The following is a 24,368-nucleotide window of genomic DNA, read 5'->3' as shown; positions in this document are numbered from 1 at the left end:
TACACCTGTGAGGAGCCACTATGATAGGTTCCCATTGTAATTTATTGAGACTCATTGAAATAAATGGGCCCTAGCACTAGCACACTTGAATCAACATATCAACTCATCATCAAGTTGAATCAGGTGTGTTAGTGCTAGAGCAAATACACCCCTCTGGGTCCCCAGGACCAGCATTGGGAAACACTGAAGTAGATAGTTACTCCTTTTAGCTTTGAGAAAGTCACTACATGTGAGCCATGTAAAATTGTGCATGGGTCCACTCCCCCTGAAGGATTTAAAAGCATTGGATTGCTTTTAAATACTAATGGTGGGAAACACTGATCTACTTCCTGTCCTCCCAGGTGGGTGTGCTGGAGGTATGTATGGGTTCGGACAGTCTGAGCGTGCCCAGTGAGGAGGTGGCAGTGAGGTCATCACCTGGACCTCCGTCAGCCCTTTGCCCACAGCTATCTACTACCCAGGTAAGGGACACACACATACACAAATACACACAGACACACGCACACAAAATACAGAAACCCCCACACACATACACACACACATACCTCTAACCCTCCCCGTGGCCTCATATTACCCAGAAGCCAGTGCGTGCGGCTGTATCATCTAGACATTGAGGTCATCAGTGGAGATATCGGAGTCCGTCAACCCTTCGCTGGACTGTTTCCTGCGCTACGATGTCGTCTCTGACCAGTAGAGCCACCTGGTGGCAGAGTTTGGTCAGTTTTTCCATGGCACCTTGGTCAAGGCTGTGTCTGTCAACACTACTCCTATGTGACTTATCTACGTATAAGGTGACTGACTTGTCGATTGACTTGTTGCTTGATTGACTGATTGATTGAATGAGTATTTGATTGATGGATGTCTCCATCTATAAGTCTTTGTATTTCTTTATCCTTCATTTAATCAGGCAGGTCCTATTGACATAGATACAGGACATTAGGACTTTGTCATTAAAACAAACTTAACAACAATTTTACGAAACACCAACTTGCCACACCTGACCAGTCTGATTCCTGTGTTCTGTCTAGGTGTACAATTTCTGTCCCGGAGACGTGTGTGTGGCGGGGGGGGGGGGGGGGTGGGGTCAGGCGCCGTGGGCGTGGCCAAACGACTCTACATCCTGGGAGGAGACTACTCGCCTGATGAGATCACTGATGAAGTTCAGGTGTACCACAGTGGGTGGGGCGAGTGGGGGGAAGTGACACCAAGGACAGAGTTTCACTCAGGTCATAAGCTTCAGCAGATACAGAGACCCCTGGGGAGGGACACGTAACACACACATATACACACTGGGACTAAAAGTTGCACTCCGCATCAATGAAAGAAATTATGTTGAGTCATATCTCAAGTATTTATTAGTTTTATCACATTTTGTTATATTTATTTAACATTTTCTATTCTCAAGAATGCTATTTGGGTTCAAAGTAACAGTAGAGGTTTCTGAGTCTTCTGACCCACAGACTTGTCTTGGTTGTTTCTGGACATGTCTGATCACCTGACCAAGACAGTTGACGTGTCATCTATTGCGGGCAGGATCTATTAAAGAACTCTAGAATGGCATTTTTCTGTGTGCAGGTTTTCTGTCTTTATTTTCAGTGTAAGTGGACTGGGCCTGCCTTCACTATTTAAAAGTGAGACAGTGAGAGCCTACTGTCCCAGGTAACAAGTGTTACAGCACCCTCTACTGGTAGACTATGGAATGTTTTTGTGCCAGAGTAGGCTTGTCTAGCCAAACATCATGTTGTAATTTAGAAATATTTGTAAATACTTGCGCAGAAGGCTAACCATTTGACATAAACATAATGAAATTATGATTTTACATGGCTCACATAGTGACTTTTTCAAAGTTAAAAACATGCAACTTCAACATTCTTATTGGCAGGCTCGACAGCCTTGGTTTCTCAAATGATTGCCTTACCTGGTTTACCAACTACTTCTCTGATAGAGTTCAGTGTGTCAAATCGGAGGGCCTGTTGTCCGGACCTCTGGCAGTCTCTATGGGTGTGCCACAGGGTTCAATTCTCGGGCCGACTCTCTTCTCTGTATACATCAATGATGTTGCTCTTGCTGCTGGTGATTCTCTGATCCACCTCTACGCAGACGACACCATTCTGTATACTTCTGGCCCCTCTTTGGACACTGTGTTAACTAACCTCCAGATGAGCTTCAATGCCATACAACTCTCCTTCCGTGGCCTCCAACTGCTCTTAAACGCCAGTAAAACTAAATGCATGCTATTCAATCGATCACTGCCTGCACCTGCTCGCACGTCCAGCATCACTACTCTGGACGGCTCTGACTTGGACAACTACAAATACCTGGGTGTCTGGTTAGACTGTAAACTCTCCTTCCAGACTCACATTAAGCATCTCCAATCCAAAATTAAATCTAGAATCGGCTTCCTATATCGCAACAAAGCATCCTTCACTCATGCTGCCAACACACCCTCGTAAAACTGACCATCCTACCGATCCTCGACTTCGGTGACGTCATCTATAAAATAGCCTCCAACACTACTCAGTAAATTGGATGCAGTCTATCACAGTGCCATCCGTTTTGGCACCAAAGCCCCATACACTACCCACCATTGCGACCTGTACGCTCTCGTTGGTTGGCCCTCGCTTCATACTCGTCGCCAAACCAACTGGCTACAGGTCATCTATAAGTCTTTGCTAGGTAAAGCCCTGCCTTATCTCAGCTCACTGGTCACCATAGCAACACCCACTCATAGCATGCGCTCCAGCAGGAATATCTCACTGGTCACCCCCAAAGCAAATTCCTCCTTTGGCTGCCTTTCCTTCCAGTTCTCTGCTGCCAATGACTGGAACGAACTGCAAAAATCTCTGAAGCTGGAGACTCATATCTCCCTCACTAGCTTTAAGCACCAGCTGTCAGAGCAGCTCACAGATCACTGCCCCTGTACATAGCCCATCTGTAAACAGCCCATCTATCTACCTACCTCATCCCCATACTGTATTTATTTATTTATCTTGCTCCTTTGCACCCCAGTATCTCTACTTGCACATTCATCTTCTGCACATCTACCATTCCAGTGTTTAATTGCTATATTGTAATTACTTCGCCACCATGGCCTATTTATTTCCTTAACTTACCTCATTTGCACTCACTGTATATAGACTTTTTGTTTTATTTTGTTCTACTGTATTATTGACTGTATGTTTTGTTTATTCCATGTGTAACTCTGTGTTGTTGTATGTGCCGAACTGCTATGCTTTATCTTGGCCAGGTCGCAGTTGCAAATGACAACTTGTTCTCAACTAGCCTACCTGGTTAAATAAAGGTGAAATATTATTACTTTTTTTAAATGAGGGCACCTGTGCTCCATGATCAGTTGCCGACTTTTCGCGGGAGATATGATAATATATCCTACTGTTCAGTGTCTTACTAGATGACGGACGGACTCAACCATCTGACTGGACAGGGGTGTTCCACAAAGGATACGCTATTTGTAGTACGTTTTATTTTTAGTTGCGTCATGCAAATGTGTTATAGTATTATAATATTGTGCTCCAATTTATAACGCATATTCCTTATACTAGATAGTATTCGTTCAACCATCTACGAAACGGGAGTTACCCTCCTCTTTTGCGTTGAAGCGGTCCTGTCCTGCTACGGGGACTGATGTCACTAATAGAATGTGATCGTTTCGCCGATCTCCCACCGTCACGAGTCAGTGTACTTTTCGTTGCTTTTTATATCATAGGACAGCTTGCGCGGCAGCGACAAAGACAATTGACCGTAGAGAGACTACCAAAGAACAGTACATTTTCGCTCTTAGTCTGCATTCTAGGACAGCTGTTCAATGGTTTATCATTAAACATTTTGTGAATCAAACAACATCGTTGCTGACAATGTTAGCATGTCTAGTAGCTAAATGTTGTCTGTTGTAACGAACGTGTTGCTGTAACTAGAACATCGAGATTTGATTTCCTAAAATACCCAATTTCATCGATTGAAGATCATCAGGACAAGGCTACAGCCGAGCAAGGAGGACAAGACCTCACCCTCAGCATTGTGTTTGCATTTGATTTACAGAGACCTACAACAATGTTAACCCAGGTATGTATGGTTTATTAGCCTACATTGTTTTCCAAAGTGGTAAGAACAAACAAGTTTCCGTGGAGGTTACAAGCTTGTTGTGGCGTGTCCAGGGCGCGCGACTTGGATACGACAATGTTCTTTCCGCGTTGCCGAATGAATCAAACACCTTTAAATGATGGTCAGTGGAAAAAGCATCGACGACGATGGATGCTCTTTTATTTGCATTTCGTGTGAAATGTGACCAGTAGTTTATTGAGTGTCCAGAAAACGTTGACACAACTTATTTTTTTCCTGCGCTGCATCGAGTGTGTTTAGCCTAGGCTAGACTACAGAAGCCATGTCAGGAGGAATTCTATTGTCGCTGAAATATTTGGCACTCATTGATTTACAATCGCAACTTTATGCTAATGAAAAATTTGATCCATGAGTAGACTAGGATGCCATCTGATCAAGCTCTCTAATTTAGAGAAACTATTTGGAGAAGCGAAGGTTACATTTTACTAGCCTACTTCAACAGTCTAACCCACTGTCATGTTTCTCTGGTGACCGCCCAGCAATCATGTTACGATGAAATTACATCTTCGTCGCCATCTTTAGATACAATTACTTTTAAGGACAGTAGAGGATTATTTGATTGATTTTGGGAACAGTGTTTGTCTCGTTATGCGTTGATCACTTCCTATGCAGACGACCCCGGTGTAGAGACAGACATGAAGTTGATTTTTTTTCCTGACTGTCAAATCTCGGATGGGATGATGATGACAATACGGCTAGCCAGCCTATACACGAACAGTTGTCTTGTTGAAATGACGACTAGTCTACCTTTGGCGCTCCGAGAAACCATCGAGACCGGCTTCATTACAGTGTTTCTGTTCTAGGTGCACCTACAGTCTGTTTCAGCCCTCGTTTCCTCCCCTCCCCCATTAGCCCCGGCGTTACACACTCCGATACAATGTTGCTATTAAGTTATACATAATGTCCAATCGAGTCGCAAGTTGCGACAGTGTTGCAATAGGCTATGTATATCAACACAGGTCTATGCAATATTCGCGAGACTTTCTTGGGCTAGGCTACATTTTCATGCGTTGTAGGCTATTTGGCTACACGTTTTTGAAGGGCTGTCCATTTTGTCATTCCAGTGTCAGGCCTTTTCAAAGTTTATTTTGACAATCTTAGCCTGAAGTTGTGGGTTCTTTCAAAGCACTACTCTAGATGTCTTATATACTCATATTGTTATTATTATTCCACTCGCTCTAGCGCTTAAACTGCTAAGGGGCGGAAGGTAGCCTGGTGGTTAGAGCGAAAGGTTGCGAGATCGAATCCCCGAGCTGACAAGGTTAAAACAATTCTGCTCTGCTCCTGAACGAAGGCAGTTTAACCCAGTGTTCCAAGGCCGTCTTTGAAAATAAGATTTTGTTCTTAACTGACTTGCCTTGTTAAATCAAAATTAATTATTAACAGTCAGCGCGCTTGAAATCCATAACTACTAGAATGGTCAGTTGTTATTTCAATTGTGTAAATATTCCATAATAAACAATACATTTAGCAATGTATTGGGTCATAAGAAACCTCAGGACACCAAATGTAAATTGTAATTAGACAGAAAATGTATTGATTGATCCAAAGGTGCATAGACTGTAAATACTAAAATAAGATTATAGTGTATTTTCTGACTAAGACAACAATTGACTGCCCTTCTAGCCTGTCCAAACTACACCTAAACTATATTGAAACTAATTTCAAACATATTATAATAATAAATATTAAATTGCCAATAGTCTGATGGGTGACAATGTTATCAATTGATTATGAAGAGGCTGATGACAAATGCACCAATGCATTGGAAAAGAAGGGACCGGAGCTTATGAAATAGCACTTCCATTTCAGTCTACAGAGGTCCATGCAGGGGAGTCGTTTTGATTGCTATACCATGTCGGAAAGAGCAGATTCCAAGGTTTTTAATTAACCTATTTTTGCCAAACAACTCTACAAATTGCGCAGATTGTCTGTTTCAAAGTATGACTTTTTCCTAGAATAACTGAGGCTCCATACCGGTGCATTCCTCATGTGAGTACTGGCGACAATCAGCAATAAATATCCTTTCTTGTTTCCATTACATTTTTACTGTAAAATATGTGTTGACTGTGGTAGGGCAAGGGAATATAAGTCTGCTAAATGAACAAGTTGATTTCATAGCATCTGCTATAAAGCACAGATGAATACAATTCAAAACATGCTATTCTGTTCTTTTGAAATAAATGCATCATGTTTTTTATGACCTTCCTAAACATATATATTTTTTGTTTCATATTGATACTTTTTCACCTATAACCATTTAAGATTTGCATAAATGAACATGGGTTTGAATGAGAACCATAGGACTACAGAGGTAGCTATTCAAAATGGTCCTGCTCCTTAGCCAATTAAGCTATAAGACCAACTTTAAAATGTTCAGGCTATCCTGATTTTAAAATTCTTTAAAATCTTTATCAACTATAGCTACATAAATGTCTATAAATTAGCATAAAAAAACTCACCAACAGCAACTCTTGAACTGTTCAAGCTAGACACGCCAAACCAACTTTATAATGTTCAGGCTATCCTCATTTCATTAAAAAAAAAATCATTAAAAAAACTAATATATTGATTAGCTATAAACTATCCCACAAACAGTAATTCTTTAACCGATCAAGCTAGACACGCCAAACCAACTTTATAATGTTCAGGCTATCCTCATTTCATAAAAAAAAAAATCTTGATTAGCTATAAACATTTGCGTAAACTATCCCACAAACAGTAATTCTTTAACCGATCAAGCTAGAGCCGCCAAACCAACTTTCACATGTTCAGGCTATCATATCTTATCCTATCAATCAATCTTTCCATCTACCTACATTTTTAACTATAACCATTCACTATCATTACTACTGCAGTCACTACCACTACTATAACTTATTTCACAACCACAAATACTTTAAAACAAGCTAACAACCACACCACATTTTCTTCAGGTAATGTACTTTTCTAGTTTTGGTTGAGCTTGATCACTTCTAGGATATATAGCTGTTTTTGCAGTATAGGATTCTCTCTTGGCCACACCGGGTCAGTCCCACCATGTATCTAGGTTAATAACGTTTACATTTTAGAAGGCGTGGGCCCTGACGTTCTAAATCAGTTGGCTATCGTTGTATCATTACTATGATGCCTGCTTTCACACAGCTGGTTTGTTTGTTACATAACTGTCTTGATGTTGTCGACAGAACGAAGTGTAGGCTAGCCTACAACTGGTTGGATGGTCGGTGTGACAGCGCCTCCTGCGCTTTGGCTCACGCAGTTTACTATTGCACTTAGGTGCGTTTGTTTCAGCTCGCTGGGTGCACCGAGTAGACGGAGTTTGCTTTCAAGACCAATGGAATGGTCTCAAATGTGCACACTCTGCCTACCCGGCGCTACGGGCCAGTTGCATGGATTGGAGGCACTCGGCACATGTTATGTGGTTATTAATGGTCTATATTAACAAGGTGTTTGTTTGTTTCCGCAGAGAAAGAGAAAACGCACTGTGGAAGACTTCAACCAGTTTTGCACCTTTGTGTTGGCCTATGCTGGATACATCCCCTATCAAACAGAGGTAGGTTGATAAAACACCGTTTTCTCCTGTTCAAGTAAGACTGAGATGTAGCTTATTAACACCAAATTGCTCTTGTAATTAATTGAGGTCTTATTGTTTCTACATTGAAAAAAAATCTAATCGCCACATGTAAAGTGTTGGTGCCATGTTTCAGGAGCTGAAATAAAAGATCCCCAAAATGTTGTACACAAATTTGTTTACATCCCTGTTAGTGAGCATTTCTCCTTTGCCAAGATAATCCAAACAACCTAACAGGTGTGGCATATCAAGAAGCTGATTAAACAGCATGATCATTACACAGGTGCACCTTGTGCTGGAGACAATGAAGGCCACTCTAAAATGAGCAGTTTTGTCATACAATACAATGCCACATCAAGTTTTGGAGGGAGCATGCAATTGGCATGCTGACTGCAGGAATGTCCACCAGAGCTGTTGCCAGAGAATTCAATGTTAATTTCTCTACCATAAACCCCCTCCAACGTTGTTTTAGGGAATTTGGCAGTAAGTCCAACCGGCGCCATCACCTGTTTCAACATGATAATGCACAGCCCCATGTCGCAGGGATCTGTACACAATTACTGGAAGCTGAAAATGTCCCAGTATGGCCAGCATTCTCACCCATTGATCACGTTTTGGATGATCTGGGTCGACGTGTATGACAGTGTGTTCCAGTTCCCACCAATATCCAGAAACTTCGCACAGCCATTGAAGAGGAGTGGGACAACATTCCATAGGCCACAATCAACTCTATGTGAAGGAGATGTGTTGCGCTGCATGAGGCAAATGGTGCTCACACCAGATACTAGCTGGTTTTCTGATCCACGCCCCTACCTTTTTTTTTAAGGTATCAGTGACCAACAGATGCATATCTGTATGCCCAGTCATGTGAAATCCATAGATTAGGGCCTAATGAATTTATTTCAATTGACTGATTTCCTTATATGAACTGTAACTCAGTAAAATCGTTTAAATTGTTGCATGTTCCGTTTTTATATTTTTTGTTCAGTATATTTCTGTTGAATGATGGCTCCAGTTCTGCTGTTGTTTTTCCATGGTGATGTATCCCCCTGTAGGAGTGGTGGTGTAGTGAGAGCAAGCCCAGGGACAACAACCCCTGCAGCACCAGCCACAGTACCAGTCCATGGGCCTACCAGACCTCTCCTACCTCAGACTGTGGCTCCTCTGCTCGGAGCCAGAAGGAGGAAGGGAAGGAGGTGAAGAGGAGGTCAGATAAGAAGCCAGTTGGGCCTGGTCAGGGGGAGAAGAAGCCTAGAGGAGGAAGTGCCAAGAAGTCTCCCAATACGAAACAGGCTGCCCCTAGATCAACGGTCAACAGAACGCCAGAGATCCATGAGCAGCACCAGCCCCAGTCTGGATGGACCAACCACAACAGCTGTCCTACTGACAACAAAACACATCATCTGACGGATCCCAAACGTGACCATGACTGTAAACTTCCCCAATCTTCCCTGACTCAACTCTTCCCTGAAGCCACCCCCAGCAGCTCTCTGTCTGACCACAGGAACAAGACCAACAACGGTCAGACAGACACACCAGACCCCAACGGGTCGGCTGGGAAGACGAGCGATGCTACAACCCCTCAGAAGAAAGGAAGTGAAGAACTGGAACAGGAAGTGACAGAGCAGCCAGTTGACATGACAATGACAAGCTGTGAGACGGAGAGGAGCAGTCCTCACAGGCCGGGAGACAGAGAAAAAAAGAGAAGAAAGGAAGAGAAGGGGTCGCAGGAGAGCTGGGAGGGGTCTGGGAGTGAAGGAGGCATAGACAGGGGTCAGAGGTCAGATATCCTGAGGATGGTGATGGACAGGAGGTTGAGAGGTCAGCTAGCTGAAGACCAAGAGACAGGCTACCACACAGAGGAGGGCAGCAGCCCCGACCAGGACCGGGACCATGGAGGGAGCGATGGAGAGGACACGTCTGCAGACAACCGCAAGATGGAGGGTGAGTAGAGGAACCCCACCTGAGACTAAAGAAGCATCCCAAATGGCACGCTGTCCTTTGCATACATTTTGACCAGGGCCCATTTTCCCTATATAGTGAACTACTTTTGACCAGGACCCTAGTAGGGCTCTGGTCAAATGTAATAGGGAACAGGGTGCAGTTTTGGACACAGCTCACTCATTACCTCATCACTATCTACAGCCATCATTGATAGTTTAAAACAGAGACTGTGTTTAATATTACGTCTCTCTTCTATTTCTCTCTTTTCTCAGATGAGGATGACTCGTGGGACCTGATCACCTGTTTCTGCCTGAAGCCATTCGCGGGTCGGCCCATGATAGAGTGTAGTGAGTGTGGCACCTGGGTGCACCTGTCCTGCGCTAAGATCCGCCGCACCCATGTTCCTGAAGTCTTCATCTGCCAGCCCTGCCGAGATACCAAGACCAACATCAGACGCTCCAACCGGGCGCGGATCGCCCCCCGCAAACGCTTCAGCGACTAAAGACTAGATGGCACCAGCTGGTTCATTGGCTGCGTCCCAATTGGCAGTAGGTAGCCTAGTGGTTTAGAGCATTGGGCCAGTAACCGAAAGGTCACTGGTTTGAATCCCCAAGGTGTAAAAATCTGCTGTTCTGCCCTTCAGCTATGTAGCAACCCCAAACAACAACTGCTCCCCGGGCGCTGTTGATGTCAATTAAGGCAGCCCCCCGCACCACTCTGATTCAGAGGGGTTGGGTTAAATGCAGAAGACACATTTCAGTTGAATGCATTCAGTTGTGCAACTGACTTAGGTATCCTATATAGTGAACTACTTTTGACCAGAGCCCTATGTAGGGAATAGGGTGCCATTTGGGACGATGACCACTATTGAGCATCAAGTTCTATGCTGGTCGATTTTGTCGCTCTGCAAAAACCGCCACCAGGGTTGTGTTCAGTAAGACACAGAAAAAGTAAATTAACTTCTGTTATTGGACAAGTCCAGGTAGTCCTCCCTGTTTCGGTCCTTTTTCTTCCATTTTGTGCCTAATGAACACGACCCAGGACACTGCCATCAGCAACCAAGCCATGGTTGTGTTCCCCTGCTCAGATGTTACATTCATCAGCCAATGGTTGCGTGCCACATCAACTGTGCCATCGGCACCAGATTGTTATAACATATGATGTGGCTAGCTGATACTTAATACCTATCCAGGCATTGTAAGATCCTATCACTCTCCCCAGAACAGTACAATGTCCATGCATTCACAGACAATCATGTCTACTCAGGAAGGAATGAGGGGCTACAGGAGAGTGAAAAAGAGGGATTGGGGGGATGGAGTGAGGGCAGGGGTGAAAGAGGAATGTGTTTGGTAACGGTCTGCTGTTACTGTTGTGGTGAGAACATAACATCTTCTCACATGCTAATCTCATTTACCCCCACCCCTCCATTCTGCCACCCACTCATTACTCCCTCCTTCCACCCATCTCTTCATTTGTGCATCACTGAACCTAAGGGCTTGCCTTGGCTCATCTATACTAGTATGTTCAATTCACTACTTAGTACCATACTATGTAGGGAATAGGGTGCCATTTGAGACCCATGGACAGGTTTCTGGGGACTACTTTCTCAAAATATGCATTTTCAGTTATTTCCACAGTTGTTGCCATTTGATGTATAAGATTGTCACGCCTTCAACTTTCTGACTCAGTTGTATTATTATACACTGCCAGTGGATGCCTGCCTCTCTTCCAAACATGTTATATATGTACACTGAGTGTGCAAAGCATTAGGAACACCTTCCTAATACTGAGTTGCACCCTCTCACCCTTTTGCCCTCAGAACAGTCGAGTCATGACATGGACTCTACAAGGTGTTGAAAGCGATCCACAGGGATGCTGGCCCATGTTGACTCCAATGCTTCCCACTGTTGTGTCAAGTTGGCTGATGGCCTTTGGGTAGTGGGCCATTCTTGATACACACTGAAAACTGTTGAGCGTGAAAAACCCAGCAGCTTGCAGTTCTTGACACAAACCGGTGTGCCTGGCACCTACTACCATACCCTGTTCAAAGGCACTTCAATATTTTCTTTCCCATTTACCCTCTGAATGGCACACATACACAATCCATGTTTGAGATGTCTCAAGGCTTAAAAATCCTTCTTTAACCTGTCTCCTCCCCTTCATCTACACTGATTGAAGTGGATTTGACAAGTGACATCCATAAGGAATCATAGCTTTCATCTAGATTCACCAGGTCAGTCTGTCATGGAAAGAGCAGGTGTTCATAATGTTTTGTACACTCAGTGTATATCAGATGGTAAACCTTTAGTAAGATGTAAATAGTTTGCTTTTTAGAGTTGTTTATTATATCTTATATGTGACACATGTAGTAATAAAGGTAAAGAACTAACTCATTAGTCTCATCGGTGTTCTGTACTGTTTACATATTCTACACAACATCAGTCACCAGACCAGATATGGTTTTGTCTGGTTTTAATGGAGCAAGGCTCCCGAGTGGCGCAGCAGTCTAAGACACTGCATCTCAGTGCAAGAGGCATCACTGCAGTCCCTGGTTCGAGTCCAGATGGCATCCCATCCAGCTGTGATTGGGAGTCCCATAGGGTGGCACAATTGTAAATAAGAATTTGTTCTTAACTGACTTGCCTAGTTCAATAAAGGTTCAATAAATTTAAAAAGCATCACCATTATTAAGCAAGTATTCTTCCAGTGCCTATTTAAACAACCGATCTCCAGCACAACTTCCTATCAGCTGCCACACTACTGTTGATCATGTATACTGAACAAAAATATAAACGCAACATGTAAAGTGTTGGTCCCATGTTTCATGAGATTCAATAAAATATCCTAGAAACTTTCCATATGCACAAAAAGCTTATTTCTCTCATATTTGTTCATATCCCTGTTGGTGAGCATTTCTCCTTTGCCAAGATAATCCAACCACCTATCAAGAAACTGATTAAACAGCATTATCATTACACAGGTGCACTAGGTGCTGGGGACAATAAAAGACCACTCTCTAAAATGTGAGGTTTGTCACACAACACAATGTCATAGATATCTCAAGTTTTGAGGGAGCGTGCAGTTGGCATGCTGACTGCAGGAATGTCCACCAGAGCTGTTGCCAGAGAAATTAATGTTCATTTATCTACCATAAGCCGCCTCCAACGTCATTTTAGATCATTTGGCAGTATGTCCAACTGGCCTCAACTGCAGACCACGTGTAACCACAGCAGCCCAGTGGGTGGACCTGGCTCCCAAGTGGGTGGGCCTATGCCCACCCATAGCAGTACCCCTGCCCAGTCATGTTAAATCCATAGATTAGGCCCTAATAATTTATTTAAATTGACAGATTTCCTTCTATAAAATCAGTAAAATATTTTAAATTGTTGCATGTTGTGTTTATAGTTTTGTTCAGTAATAGGATGATCTCTGCTCACATGAAATCAGCTCCAGGTATCTGAGATGTCGTAAGGCAGGCATGGTTTATTTACATTCAAATATTTGACAGTAAAGTAATAGGTTAAAATCTCCAAGCCTGCAGTCGCCATAGCCTTTTACCACAGACACAACCCAGACCAGTCCTTTACCACAGACACAACCCAGACCAGTCCTTTACCACAGACACAACCCAGACCAGTCCTTTACCACAGACACAACCCAGACCAGTCCTTTACCACAGACACAACCCAGACCAGTCCTTTACCACAGACACAACCCAGACCAGTCCTTTACCACAGACACAACCCAGACCAGTCCTTTACCACAGACACAACCCAGACCAGTCCTTTACCACAGACACAACCCAGACCAGTCCTTTACCACAGACACAACCCAGACCAGTCCTTTACCACAGACACAACTACAGTTTGTCTCGGGACTTCCATATCTGATATCCTGAACCAGCTAGTCACATCCTGAACCAGCTAGCCACATGGTTCTACCACAGTGTCCAGGCATGCTAGCTACTCCACCGGCCTCATATCTGGTACGTCTCTGATGTAGGGCAGGACAGCATCGGTGTAGAACATCTCCAGCTTGGCCAGGGTGTCGTCCCAGAACAGAGGGTCAAAGGTCACAGGGACGATGGCTGTTTCCTTCAGGGTGAACACCACTAGGTCAGCCTGGGTTAACCCTGTCACCGCCAGCTGGCACTGGATCTGGGTGAAATAGCTGTGGTCTGGCTTCAGATGGTACCTCACCTGTAGAGAAAAGAAGAATTGGGAAGTGCTGCTAGAATACACAAGTAGGTAGATCTTTATAGATTGAAGGTGCTCTTTGGTTAAGGGGTTAACTGGTCATCAAAAACAAGGGGGACCAAGGCAAGGCACTCTAAATATAATTAAAATACCTTTATTATGATAGTATGCTTGAACAAAAAAGAAATAAAGCTTGGTATAGCCCAAGTCAGGGGGTACAATGATACAACATGTCTTAACTAACCTGTCCCCCCTCCTCCCCCTGGTCCTGTATTGTCAGGCAGAAGGCTGGGTCCTCTCTACAGGCCTGGGCTACAGTGTTCTGACGGTGCTTGTAGGGACACTTGACCTCTAGGCAGAGCAGCCGTTGGCCGGTCCTTTGGTCCTCTACAATGCCATCAGGACTGCCTGCTAGCCAGGGGCGCTGGGGGTCGATGAACAAGCCACACTCCTGCACCCTCACCGCCCGGCCCAGGGCCTTGCTCTTCAGGCTCTGATATCTGAGATAAAATGAGATGAGATTGTACTTTATTACAGCCACAGAATACAACATTTAATACAATATTTAAAAACAATCGCAGAACAATTAAAGTAGATGGTACCTCCACACGGCCTCGGCTTCCCGCTCAATGCCCCAGGTCATGGCGCGGGTTTTGACGTTGGCGCCGCGGCCTGTGATGGCGGCCAGGTAGGAAGCCGGCGGGGTCGTGCTCTTGCCAGTAACGAAGCGGCTATGGGCGAGTCGGTGAGCGACCGACGCTGTGATTCGGTTCTGACGCCAGGAGAACCAGCTGGGGTTCTCTCTCTGGCCCCGGGTCTGGAGCTCCACCGCCTCCACCTCTACTTTCTGACCTAATCCCAGGGGCAGTGCTTTGGGCCTGAGGGGAGAGACCATGGAGCTCCCCCCAACTTGGTTGGTCCTGGGGGGAGAGACCACAGGCTTACCCCTGACCTGACTGCTCTTGTCAGGGCTATGACTATGCTGATGGGCCTCAGCTCTCTTCTCTGCGATGTCAGGATGATATCTGACAGTAGGGATGTTCCTTTTGGCATAACGTGTGTCTGTGGTCTTTTCTCCTGCTCCCCTGGCCTGGCTGGCCATGGCTCTGCTGATTTTATTCGATTTTATTTGATCCTGATTGGTCCTGGGGGGAGAGACCACAGGCTTACCCCTGACCTGACTGCTCTTGTCAGGGCTATGACTATGCTGATGAGCCTCAGGTCTCTTCTGTGCGATGTCAGGATGATATCTGACAGTAGGGATGTTCTTCTTGGCATAACGTGTGTCTGTATTTGCTCCTGCTTCCCTGGCCTGGCTGGCCGTCGCTCTGCTGGTTCCTGAGTCCCCTGAGCCATTAGAGGGATTTAGGGTGGAACCTTTGATGATATACCTTTGTTTCGGTGGGCTCTTTAAGGCTGAGCTGTCAGCGTGAGAGCCATTTTTGCTTGTCTTTCTGCGACTCATGGTTCCATGAGTTTCAAGAAGTTAGTATTCTGTAAATTCAATACAAAAAAAGAGGAGGTAAGATACTGTGGCATGTAAACCATTCCTATGTCCTATTCCTAGATCTGGACATGCTATGTGTGGCATGGTTTACTGTTCTTAGTAAATTGCCATGTTTGTTGCAATTTTCAGTGGTGTATGAAGTCTGAGTTCAGCATGTGGGAAGGATCAGGGTCCAGAGATCATACCCATGTTTCCTAGTAGGTGGGTCGTATTTAAGAGTTCCCGACATGCCGTGAACGCGGCGTTAGGCTGGCTGCCACACACACAACCGTGTGAGCTGTTGGTCAGCTCAACTCTCTCTTTCTCCAGACTCAGACTCCAGGCTCAGCCATCCACTCAAGATCTTACATCAAATGCCCACTGCATTACCTCCCGAGAGAATTCTCTTCGGTTATTGTCGTGTATATTCCCCCACAAGCCCGACATTGTGATGGCTCTCAAGGAACTATACTGGACTTTGTGCAAACTAGAAACCGCATATCTGAGGCCGCATTTATTGTAGCTGGGGACGTTAATAAAGAAAATCAGAGGAAAATTTCCTGTGCTACACGCGGGGAGAACATGCTTGACCATTGTTACTTTCCCTTCCGGGGCGGTTACAAGGCCCTCCCCCGCCCTCCCTTTGGCAAATCAGATCACACCTCCATGCTGCTCCTCCCCGCCTAAAGGCAGAAACTTAAGCAGGAAGCTTCAAGACTATTTTGATCACTCGAACAGGGAAATGTTCTGTTCCTACAGTGACGATTAGAACTTATCCAAACCAAAAACCATGGATAGATGGCAGCATTCGCACAAAACTGAAAGCACAAACCTCCGTATTTAACCACGGCAAGGTGACTGGGGACATGGACATGTACAAACAAACAGGCTATGACCTCCGTAAGGCAATCAATGAGGCAAAACAACAGTACATGGAAAAAGTGGAGTCGCAATTCAACGGCTCGGATATGATACGCATGTGGTAGGGAAAGCCAGCCAAGTCGGGGACAGTGACGCTTCGCTCCCGGACAAGCTAAACACTTTCATCGCCCACTTCGACGATGTGAGCCCCCACCGCTCACAAGGACTGTGTGCCGCATCATCATAGCATGTGCAAACCAGCTGGCTGGAGTGTTTACGGACATATTAAATCTCTCCTTATCCCTGTATGTTGTCCCAGCTTGCATCAAGATGTCCACCATTGTTCCTGTACCCAAGAAAGCGAAGGTAACTGAACTAAATTACTATCTTCTGTCATCATGAAGTGCTTTGAGAGAATGGTTAAGGATCACCTCCACCTTACCCGACACCCTAAACCCACTAGAATTTGCATACCGCCCCAACAGATCTACAGATGATGCAATCGCCATTGCACTGCACACGGCCCTATCCCACCTGGACAAGAGGAATACCTTTGTAAGAATGCTGTTCATGGACTACAGCTCAGCCTTCAAGCTCATCACTAAGCTCAGGACCCTGGGTCTGAACCCCTCCCTGTCCAAGTGTGTCCTAGACTTCCTGACAGTTCGACCTCTACCAAGCTGATCCTCAACATGGGGGCCCCACAGGGGTGGATGCTCAGCCCCCTCCTGTACTCCTTGTTCACCCATGACTGTGTGGCCACGCACATCTCCAAATCAATCATCAAGTTTGCTGACGACACAACAGGGAGATGAGAGCCCTGGCTGCCATGGAAACTAACCTCTGCCTCAACGTCAACAAAACTAAGGAGCTGATTGTGGACTCCAGCAGACAGCAGAGAGAGCATGCCCCCATCCACACTGACAGGGCCACAGTGGAGAAGGTCAAAAGCTTCAAGTTCCTCTGTGTGCACATCACTGAGGACTTGAAATGGTCCCTTCACACCGACAGTGTGGTGAAGAAGGCGCAACAATGCGTCTTCAACCTCAGGAGGCTGAACATTTTTCCTAGGCCCCTAAGATCCTCACAAACTTCTACAGATGAACCATTGAGAGGATTCTGTCGGGAAATATCACAGCAAGGGTACTTAAAATGCACTGCACACAACCGCAGGTCTCTCAAGACGGTGGTGCGGTCAGCCCAATGCATTCTCGGGAGCACATTGTCAGCCCTCCAGGACATCTACAGCACCCGATGTCACAGGAAGGCTGAGAAGATTATCAAGTACCTCAGCCACCTGAGCCACGGATGATCGGGTTCAAGTCCGGGCTCTGGCTAGGCCACTCAAGGACATTGAGACTTGTCTCAAAGCCACTCCTGCGTTGTCAGTCGCTCGGTCCCAGCTTTGATGCACCTGTACTGTCTCCACCTTCGAGATGGTAACAGGGAGAACAGTCCCTGCCGCTGAAAAATATCCCCACAGCATGATGCTGCTGCCACCACCATGCTTCACCGTAGGGATGGTGCCAGGTTTTCTCCAGACGTGGCACTTGGCATTCAGGCCAAAGAGTTCGATCTTGGTATCTCATGGTCTGAGAGTCTTTAGATGCCTTTTGGCAAACTCCAAGCAGGCTATCATATGCCCTGTACTAAGGAGTGGCTTCTGTCTGGCCACTCTATCATAAAGGCCTGATTGGGGGAGTACTGCAGAGATGGTTGTCCTTCTGGAAGGTTTTCCCATCTCCACAGAGGAACTCTAGAGCTCTGTCAGAGTGACCATCGGGTTCTTGGTCACTTCCGTGAACAAGGCCCTTCTAGCCCGATTGCTCAGTTTAGCCGGGGGCAGCCAGCTCTAGGAAGAGTTTTGGTGGTTCCAAACTTCTTCTATTTAAGAATGATGGGGCCCACTGTGTTCTTAGGGACCTTCAATGCTGCAGAAATGTTTTGGTACCCTTCCCCAGATCTGTGCCTTGACACAATCCTGTTTCGAAGCTCTACGGACAATTCCTTCGACCTCATAGTTCGGTTTTTGCTCTGACATGCATTGTCAACCGTGGGACCTTATATAGACAGGTGTGTGCCTTTCCAAATCATGTCCAATCAATTGAATTTACCATAGGTGGACTCCAATCAAGTTGTATAAGGGGGATCGATGCACCTGAGCTCAATTTCGAGTCTCATAGCAAAGGGTCTGAATACATATGTAAATAAGGTATTTCTGTTTTTTATTTTTAATATATTTGCTAAAATTTCTCTACCTCTTTTTGCTTTGCTTTTGCTTTGGGTATTGTGTGTAGATTGCTGAGGAAATTGATTTATTTAATCCATTTAGAATAAGGCTAACAAAATGTGGAAAAAGTCAAGGGGTCTGAATACTTTCCGAATGGCACTGTAAGTATATACAGTTGAAGTCGGAAGTTTACATACACTTAGGTTGGAGTCATTAAAACTTGTTTTTCAACCACTCCACAAATTTCTTGTTAATTAACAAACTATAGTTTTGGCAAGTCGGGTAGGACATCTACTTTGTGCATGACAAGTAATTTTTCCAACAATTGTTTACAGACAGATTATTTCACTTATAATTCACTGGATCACAATTCCAGTGGGTCAGAAGTTTACAACCACTAAGTTGACTGTGCCTTTCAAACAGCTTGGAAAATTCCACAAAATGATGTCATGGCTTTAAAAGCTTCTGATAGGCTAATTGACATCATTTGAGTCAATTGGAGGTGTACCTGTGGATGTATTTCAAGGCCTACCTTCAAACTCACTGTCTCTTTGCTTGACAACATGGGAAAATCAAAATAACTCAGCCAAAACCTCCACAAGTCTGGTTCATCCTTTCCAAACGCCTGAAGGTATCACGTTCATCTGTACAAACAATAGTATGCAAGTATAAACACCATGGGATCACGCAGTCAATATACCGCTCAGGAAGGAGACGCGTTCTGTCTCCTAGAGATGAACGCACTTTGGTGTGAAAAGTGCAAATCAATCCCAGAACAATCCCAGAACAACAGCAAAGGACCTTGTGAAGATGCTGGAGGAAACAGGTACAAAAGTATCTATATTCACAGTAAAACGAGTCCTATATCGACATAACCTGAAAGGCCGCTCAGCAAGGAAGAAGCCACTGCTCCAAAAGCGCCATAAAAAAGCCCGATTATGGTTTGCAACTTCACATGGGGACAAAGATCGGACTTTTTGGAGAAATGTCCTCTGGTCTGATGAAACAAAAATAGATTTGTTTGGCCATAATGACCATCGTTATGTTTGGAGGAAAAAGGCGGAGGCTTGCAAGCTGAAGAACACCATCCCAACCATGAAGCACAGGGGTGGCAGCATCATGTTGTGGGGTGCTTTGCTGCAGGAGGGACTGGTGCACTTCACAAAATAGATGGCATCATGAGGATGAAAAATTATGTGAATATATTGAAGCAACATCTCAAGACATCAGTCAGGAAGTTAAAGCTTGGTCGCAAATGGGTCTTCCAAATGGACAATGACCCCAAGCATACTTCCAAAGTTGTGGCAAAAATGGCTTAAGGACAACAAAGTCAAGGTATTGGAGTGGCCATCACAAAGCCCTGACCTCAACCCTATAGAAAATTTGTGGGCAGAACTGAAAACGTGTGTGAGTGAGGAGGCCTACAAACCAGACACAGTTACACCAGCTCTGTCAGGAGGAATGGGCCAAATTCACCCAACTTTTTGTGGAAAGCTTGTGGGGGGCTACCCGAAACATTTGACCCAAGATAAACAATTTAAAGACAATGCTACCAAATACTAATTGAGAGTATGTAAACTTCTGACCCACTGGGAATGTGATGAAAGAAATAAAATCTGAAATAAATCAATCTACTATTATTCTGACATTTCACATTCTTAAAATAAAGTGGTGATCCTAACTGACCTAAAACGGGTCATTTTTACTAGGATTACACGTCAGGAATTGTGAAAAACTGAGTTTAAATGTATTTGGCTAAGGTGTATGTAAACTTCCGACTTCAACTGTAATGTATTCTATGGCTCGTCCTATACAACTACTGATGTACACACATTTTATATTCACATACTGTCAATACACACCCTTCACATACTTATATATTTATATTCCTGACTCTGGTCCAGAAGCAAATTTCCTGCAATCCAACACTATTAGAAAAAAATGGTTCCAAAAGGGTTATTCCGCTGTCCCCATAGGATAACCCTTTTTGGTTTCAGGTAGAACTCTTTTGGGTTCCATGTAGAACCCTCTGTGGAAAGGGTTCTACGTACAACCCAAAAGGGTTCTAACTGGAACCAAAAAGGTTCTCATATGGGGACAGCTGAAGAACCCTTTTAGGTTTTTGGCCGTTTCAAATGAATAGTTTTAGAAAGAATACAGCAGACCTATGTCAATAGGCTATACGGTCGTATAAACTGAGGACATCATTGTCCTACTCTACTTTTCTATTACATTACAGGCAATAATGGTATTGCGCAAACTATTTGTTACGCTTACCCGATGAAGTTCTGTCTAGTCTCGAGCTGTGTATGAAAGTGAAACTGGTTCTAAGGTGGAATTGAGTATCTACTACGTGACTCACTATCTCATGACAAGCACGTCAGATTCATCCTGTTGGTTTGCTGCTGCTGCGTGTGTGTCTGTGTTTTTGTGTATCGGACATGTCCTGAACATGTCTAGCATCAGTCGCCGCCTTAACGACAACTGGGAACTCGGGGAAAAAACGAGCTCAGATAGGGAAAAATAGTTTTGAGAGGTCTTTCAACTCGGAATTCCAAGTCGAAACTCCAAGTTGTCTTGAAAGCACCAAGTGAGATAAAATAGCCTATACATTCTACAGACCCTACTGAGTATTCGCTGCAATACTTTGTGTCGCACCCAGAATAGTTTTTCATCTATAAACCAATATGTAATATATGTACATTGATTCGCATTGGGGTCATTTATTTGACCTTTGAACATGTTTTAAAACCCAAATGTCACTTAAATATGAACAAATATTTATCATTGTTAATGTTTAGACAATTATTTGTTATATCATGAACAATACAGGTTTTTGACACCTTTCTGCTATTACGTTGGGGGACTTTTATTTTGAAAGTCTCTGAAATTCCGTGACCCAGAAGTACTTTTTTTCTGTTTCTGACGAGACGCTGATTGGTACACATTATTTTTTTTTCGGCTAGCACCTTCCTTCCTGGCTGAATTTGGAGATTCGTCTTGCTAATGTTTTTGTAATGCCGAAACAATTGTGCAAACAATTATAAGGCGCCGATATACGACATTTTTGGTTCAGAACAAGCAACTGGATACCAGCTGTTTCTTTTTTTATCCATTTTTTTAAACTGTACCCGCAGCTAGGAAGGCTAGTTCATTCACTGTGACAAGCAGCATGGCGTCCAGTGGCGGTTCAACAACAACTGTCGGAGATATCGAGGAGGACGCTTCTCAGCTACTTTTTCCCAAAGGTTCGTATCCAAATGTATTTATGTTAACTAGATTGAATATAACGATTCACTTAAGGTACCATGGTAGCTATCTAACTATATTCCACATCATAAACTGTGTGGTTTGAGCCCTGAATTCTGGTATATCAGACCGTATACCAGTTGTATTCTTACTGCTCTAATTACGTTGGTAACCAGTTTTTACAATAGCAGTAAGGCTCCTCAAGAGGTTGGTGATTCATTTGCCAATATACCATGGCTAAGGGCTGTTCTTCATCAAGACGCAACGCGGAGTGCCTGTACACAGCCCATAGCCTGGTATATTGGCAATAAATTACCAACCCAGAGGAGCCTTATTGCTATTATAAACTGGTTATCAACATAATTAGAGCAGTAAAAATACCCGTAAGGGCTCTGTCCAGACACAGAGTGCCTGGATACAGCCCTTACGGGTATTTTTACTGCCCTTAGCCGTGGTATATTGACCATATTCCACACCCCCGCAGGCCTTATTGCTTAATTAAAACCCACCGCTCCCCTGCCTTCTTCAGAGTTCGAGAATGCGGAAACGCTTCTAAACTCTGAGGTACACATGCTTCTGGAGCATCGCAAGCAGCAGAACGAGAGTGCAGAGGACGAACAAGAGCTATCTGAGGTCTTCATGAAAACTCTGAATTATACTGCACGTTTCAGCCGGTTCAAAAACAGAGAAACTATCGCCAGTGTTCGCAGGTCAGTGTAACTGTTGTCACGATCACAACCAAAAACAAATGTCAATACCTTATAAAATTCAATGTACATTTATATGGTGGTGAATGTTTTCATTAACTTTTCATGTTGACTGAAATTATTGTCCTGTATCCCACAGCTTGCTCTTGCAGAAGAAACTGCATAAGTTTGAGTTAGCCAGTTTGGCCAACCTTTGTCCAGAAGCAGCAGAGGAGGCCAAAGCCCTCATCCCTAGGTAAGACCTGCTGTTACTGTCTCCTCACTTATCATCATACTCAGCCCTCTAAACCAGTGGTTCCCAAACTGCCAGGGGGTTCAGTCCGGCTTTCAACTTACTCTAGAAGGTGCACAAGGTGTCATTTTGAAGTTGGGTAGTGTATCATCAGTTCCTCTTGTCATGTCAGTCATTGCATACCTTAGAGAGCCATTTTTAACTTGTCAAGAATGTCCAGATCAACTATCCCATGTCAGTTAACTTTTTAAAGCATGTTTTTTGCCTAAATATCTTGTTGTAATGTTTGTCACTCATATCACATGAATACACATTATACAGGGAAAAATCTAAAGAATTTGAAGAAAATGTGCTTTAAAACAGCAATATTTTCTTTGCACCCCATGACAAAATATGTACAATTGCAGGAATTAAGCTTTAAACCTTCAACATGTTCTCTCTGCCAACAAGAGGGTTGTGAACAGTTTGTGCCATGAACAGAGCTTGTGCCCATAGAAGTAGATGTGGTGCCTACGCAGGGGGGCACGGGATGTTCCCCAATGCTGGAAGGAGGGCCTGAGTGAAAAACTTTAGAAACCCCTGCTCTAACCCAGACTCTAAACCTTGTCTCTGATTGGGTAGCAGTCGGCTCTTGATCAGGAAATCGGGCTTAAGCGTTTGGTATAACCAAACTGTGTGGCAGGTAGCCTCGTGGTTAGAGCATTTGGCCAGGAACTGAAAGGTGGCTGGATAAAATCCCCGAGCTGACAAGGTAAAAATCTGTCGTTCTGCCCCTGAACAAGGCAGTTAACCCACTGCTCCCTGGTAGGCTGTCATTGTAAATAAGAATTTGTTCTTAACTGACTTGCCTAGTTAAATAAATGTTACATTTAATTATACATTTAGTGACAGTAGTTGTGCTGTTTTGTTCTGAAACCTGTTTGTTATCTTTGCAGTGTGGAGGGTCGGTTTGAGGATGAGGAGCTGCAGCAAATCCTTGATGACATTCAGACCAAGAGAAGTTTCCAGTACTGAGGACAATTCCTCCTCATCTGGCCTATTCTAACCTAAACCCATTCTGTCAGAATATACTGGTCTCCGGTACTCACACAGAAGGACACTGAGTCCCAAATGACACCCTACTCACTATATAGTGCACTGCTTTTGACCGTTCTCCCCAGGATGTGTACCTCCAGATCAGACTGTTAATTTGTGCGGGGGGGGGGGGGTTAACAGATGTGCATCAGGCACCACAGATGTACATTCATTATATCCATTTTGAAGACCATAACAAGCTAGGATGAATACATACATTCCTAAATGTAAATACTTTTCAAATAAACATCTGAAATACTTTTCACAGCAATTAGTTTTATTTTCTTTTAGCTGCTATACAAAGTGGTTGTTCACTTCCTCTTGTCAAATGCAATCAAAATTTTCTCAAATGAATGCCACCGTATGAAATGGTACAGTGGGGGGGGGAAAGTATTTGATCGCCTGCTGATTTTGTACGTTTGCCCACTGACAAAGAAATGATCAGTCTATAATTTTAATGGTAGGTTTATTTGAACAGTGAGAGACAGAATAACAACAAAAATATCCAGAAAAATGCATCTCAAAAATGTTATAAATTTGATTTGCATTTTAATGAGGGAAATAATTATTTCACCCCCTCTCAAAGATTTCTGGCTCCCAGGTGTCTTTTATACAGGTAACGAGCTGAGATTATCGCTGGGCCACATTGAGGCTGCACCATCATGTAAAGATTTCACAGCA

At 44.1% G+C, this 24,368-nt stretch overlaps 3 protein-coding genes across 3 annotated transcripts; 2 read left to right on the top strand and 1 right to left on the bottom strand.

Moving 5' to 3' along the window:
• Nucleotides 1–3,544: 3,544 nt before the first annotated feature.
• Nucleotides 3,545–12,045, top strand: LOC106581019 (uncharacterized). Its single transcript, XM_014162678.3, has 4 exons — nucleotides 3,545–4,080; nucleotides 7,604–7,690; nucleotides 8,764–9,652; nucleotides 9,925–12,045. The coding sequence occupies exons 1-4, from the start codon at nucleotides 4,069–4,071 to the stop codon at nucleotides 10,152–10,154; spliced, it is 1,218 nt and encodes a 405-aa protein (XP_014018153.1). The 5' UTR covers nucleotides 3,545–4,068; the 3' UTR covers nucleotides 10,155–12,045.
• Nucleotides 12,046–13,115: 1,070 nt separating this feature from the next.
• On the bottom strand, nucleotides 13,116–20,824 carry LOC106580984 (uncharacterized). Its single transcript, XM_014162615.3, has 4 exons — nucleotides 20,703–20,824; nucleotides 14,451–15,342; nucleotides 14,093–14,348; nucleotides 13,116–13,851 (listed from the first exon to the last, which is right to left on the bottom strand). The coding sequence occupies exons 2-4, from the start codon at nucleotides 15,311–15,313 to the stop codon at nucleotides 13,615–13,617; spliced, it is 1,356 nt and encodes a 451-aa protein (XP_014018090.2). The 5' UTR covers nucleotides 15,314–15,342; nucleotides 20,703–20,824; the 3' UTR covers nucleotides 13,116–13,614.
• Nucleotides 20,825–21,364: 540 nt separating this feature from the next.
• rpb4 (DNA-directed RNA polymerase II subunit RPB4) lies at nucleotides 21,365–23,953 on the top strand. The gene is given in 4 exon segments (NM_001146543.1): nucleotides 21,365–21,673; nucleotides 22,204–22,384; nucleotides 22,521–22,616; nucleotides 23,549–23,953. Coding segments are annotated over 4 exon segments (432 nt in total). The 5' UTR covers nucleotides 21,365–21,597; the 3' UTR covers nucleotides 23,628–23,953.
• Nucleotides 23,954–24,368: the final 415 nt, after the last annotated feature.

The sequence above is a fragment of the Salmo salar genome, chromosome 20 (genome assembly GCF_965601325.2).
Source record: "Salmo salar chromosome 20, fSalSal1, whole genome shotgun sequence".
NCBI classification, from domain to species: Eukaryota; Metazoa; Chordata; class Actinopteri; order Salmoniformes; family Salmonidae; genus Salmo; species Salmo salar.
Note: the sequence above shows the minus strand (reverse complement) of the source record. Positions and strands in the feature narration are given on the sequence as shown.

Bases quoted from the DNA above. Each gene is read 5' to 3' on its own strand.
- LOC106581019 (XM_014162678.3), top strand. The intron at 7,691-8,763 runs GTAGGTTGATAA...ATCCCCCTGTAG, and splicing joins ACATCCCCTATCAAACAGAG to GAGTGGTGGTGTAGTGAGAG. The intron at 9,653-9,924 runs GTGAGTAGAGGA...CTCTTTTCTCAG, and splicing joins AGACAACCGCAAGATGGAGG to ATGAGGATGACTCGTGGGAC.
- LOC106580984 (XM_014162615.3), bottom strand. From the start codon at position 15,313: ATGAGTCGCAGAAAGACAAGCAAAAATGGCTCTCACGCTGACAGCTCA. The intron at 14,349-14,450 runs GTACCATCTACT...ATTTTATCTCAG, and splicing joins GAAGCCGAGGCCGTGTGGAG to ATATCAGAGCCTGAAGAGCA. The intron at 13,852-14,092 runs GTTAGTTAAGAC...TTTTCTCTACAG, and splicing joins AGGGGGAGGAGGGGGGACAG to GTGAGGTACCATCTGAAGCC.